The 2,664-nt window shown below is 37.2% G+C and overlaps 1 protein-coding gene across 1 annotated transcript; it reads left to right on the forward strand.

The window, feature by feature from the left end:
- The first annotated feature begins 214 nt into the window (after positions 1-214).
- LOC104241235 (amino acid transporter AVT1I-like) lies at positions 215-2,054 on the forward strand. The gene is given in 4 exon segments (XM_070156657.1): positions 215-413; positions 839-1,446; positions 1,537-1,605; positions 1,608-2,054. Coding segments are annotated over 4 exon segments (1,275 nt in total). The 5' UTR covers positions 215-262.
- Positions 2,055-2,664: the final 610 nt, after the last annotated feature.

The following is a 2,664-nucleotide window of genomic DNA, read 5'->3' on the forward strand; positions in this document are numbered from 1 at the left end:
CTTCCTCTTTTTTCTTAAATTCCGTACCGAGTCAAACTACCTCATCTAATATGAAACGGAGATATATATATATATCAGTGTATATTTATATATAACCATTCGGTGAATGGCTATTTAAGTAAATGAAACTATAAAGTTGTTGACAAGATGCAATATATACGTACATATTAGCTTGCTAGATTATTTAGTTCTCCCAAGTCACAGACACCTTTTTTTAATCGAAAGGGGCAAAGGGTATATCTAAATTATTTTCTTCTAGGCAATGGAGAAGAAATCAGAAAATGGCAACTTTCTTTTCTTACCCCTGCTGAAGGCCGGTGATCAAGTTGATAGAACTGAGAAGGACTCAGTTATTATCACTGGCAAAACTTCCTTTCTAAATACCACTTTTCACGGACTTAATGCTCTATCAGGTTCTTTCTTATCGTTTCTTCCTAATGTTGTTATGCGGTGACTTTTGTAAATTTTTTGATTGGCTGGGCTGTGTTTGTTGGTCCAAATTTCACTTTCTTCAGCTGTCTAATCTGTGTAACTTGAAAGAATATAATGTTTTTTTTTATCAGTTGTAGAATGCGAAACACTTTATCGGGATGTCAACCTACTGTTGTTGTAAAGAGGGAATTTCGGGATGTCAATAAGGTTGGCGTGATTCATATATTGGAGCAACCGATACTAATGTGGCACATCTGCATAATGAAAATAGAGTAGAAACATCTGTTGAGTTTTCTCATAGAATTAATTGTGAATGATATGCTGAATTTCCTAAAGAAAAATATTATTATAGTACTTGATGAATTTCGTCGGAGACATCACCATTTATTAATATTTGTTGCCACAGGAGTTGGGATTTTGTCTACTCCATATGCGTTATCATCAGGAGGGTGGTTAAGCATGATACTTCTTATCATGATTGCGTGTGCGACCTTTTTCACATCCTTGTTAATAAAGAGATGCATGGATTTTGATCCGACGATAAAAAGGTATCCGGACATTGGAGATCGGGCATTTGGAACATCAGGAAGGATATTAGTCGCGGTTTTTATGAATCTAGAGCTTTACTTGGTAGCAACCGGTTTTCTAATTCTTGCAGGGGACATCTTGCATAATCTGTTGCCAGAGGCGAATTTTGAGTTTTGGGGACTCACAATTGGTGGAAAACAAAGCTTTGTCTTGATTGTTGCTATGATCATATTGCCGACAGTGTGGTTAAAGAACATGAGCATTCTGGCATATGTATCAGCCACTGCAGTTTTAGCATCCCTCGTTATTGTTGGTTTGATCTCCTGGGCAGCAACGTATGATGATATTGGATTTCATAAAAAAAGGAAACTTGTGAATTGGGGAGGAATCCCCACATCTTTTAGCTTATATGCCTTCTGCTATTGTGCCCATCCTGTTTTTCCAACTCTATACACTTCAATGAAAAATCAGAAGGAATTTTCTAAGGTAATACATTACAGAGTAGACCATTAAGAAATGCGCTTAGGTGATCATTACTAAGAATGATTTTTGACCTTTAGGTAAATTTTATTGCAGATAATGCTTCTGTGTTTTGTATTCTCTACCATAACTTATGCATCAGTAGCAGTAATGGGGTACTTAAGGAATTCGGCTCGGATGTTGAGTCACAAATTACCTTAAACCTTCCAACAGAGAAGTTTAGCTCAAAATTGGCTATATACACTGCATTGATCAATCCAATAGCCAAGTATGCATTAATGATGACACCAATTGTTAACAGGATCGAGGAACGTTTTCAATCTTACTGTCATAACAGATCATTTAGCCTCCTGACCAGGACTCTATTGGTGATGAGCAGTGTCGCTGTTGCCCTGACCATACCCTTCTTTGGGTATCTCATGTCGCTAGTTGGAGCATTTCTTAGTGTCACTGCATCAATTTTGCTACCATGTTTATGCTACTTGAAGATTTCAGGAACTTACAGAAAGCTTGGATTTGAGATAGTCATAATAGGCTTTACAGTACTAATGGGAATCCTAAACTTAGTTACTGGTACATACACATCTTTGATAGAGATAATACAGCACTTTTAAACTTTGTAGTTTACAATTTCATTTATTGGTTCTATAGTTTTTGCGGCCCTTCCCCGGACCCCGCACATAGCGGGAGCTTAGTGCACCAGACTGCCCTTTTAGTTTTTCAATAGCTGTTCTGAAATTGAAACTGGTCCTGTAATCCCAGAACATTCCAAGATTTATATTAGTGCGATAATCTTAGCTATTCCATCAAAAATTCACTGAAGCACCAGTACTTTGGGATAAGCTAGATGATTCAGTGTGAATATAGATTCTTGGATACATTTTTATACAAATTATCATGGGATATACGTGCAGTGAGTGAAAGGGTGTACTCGAATTGCTGGATTGGTAAATCACCGTAGTTACAGTATAAGATAGGAGTAAGATTGGCTCAATGCATAACAGATAGGTGATATATGAAGCATGTAGATCATGGATCACGGTATCCATGGGAAAAAGCAAAGAGCAGTTGTAGTCATGAACTAGCTCATAATACTGAGAGCAGGTCTACAGGTTGGTTGCCAATCTATGAACGCCAATGTCTGAAGGCTCAATCAAAAGTTTCTTGATGCCTCGTTCATATTGTGGTATTAGTGTTACAATTGATTAGTAACAATCCATCATT

This window comes from Nicotiana sylvestris, chromosome 9, assembly GCF_000393655.2.
Source record: "Nicotiana sylvestris chromosome 9, ASM39365v2, whole genome shotgun sequence".
Lineage (NCBI taxonomy): Eukaryota > Viridiplantae > Streptophyta > Magnoliopsida > Solanales > Solanaceae > Nicotiana > Nicotiana sylvestris.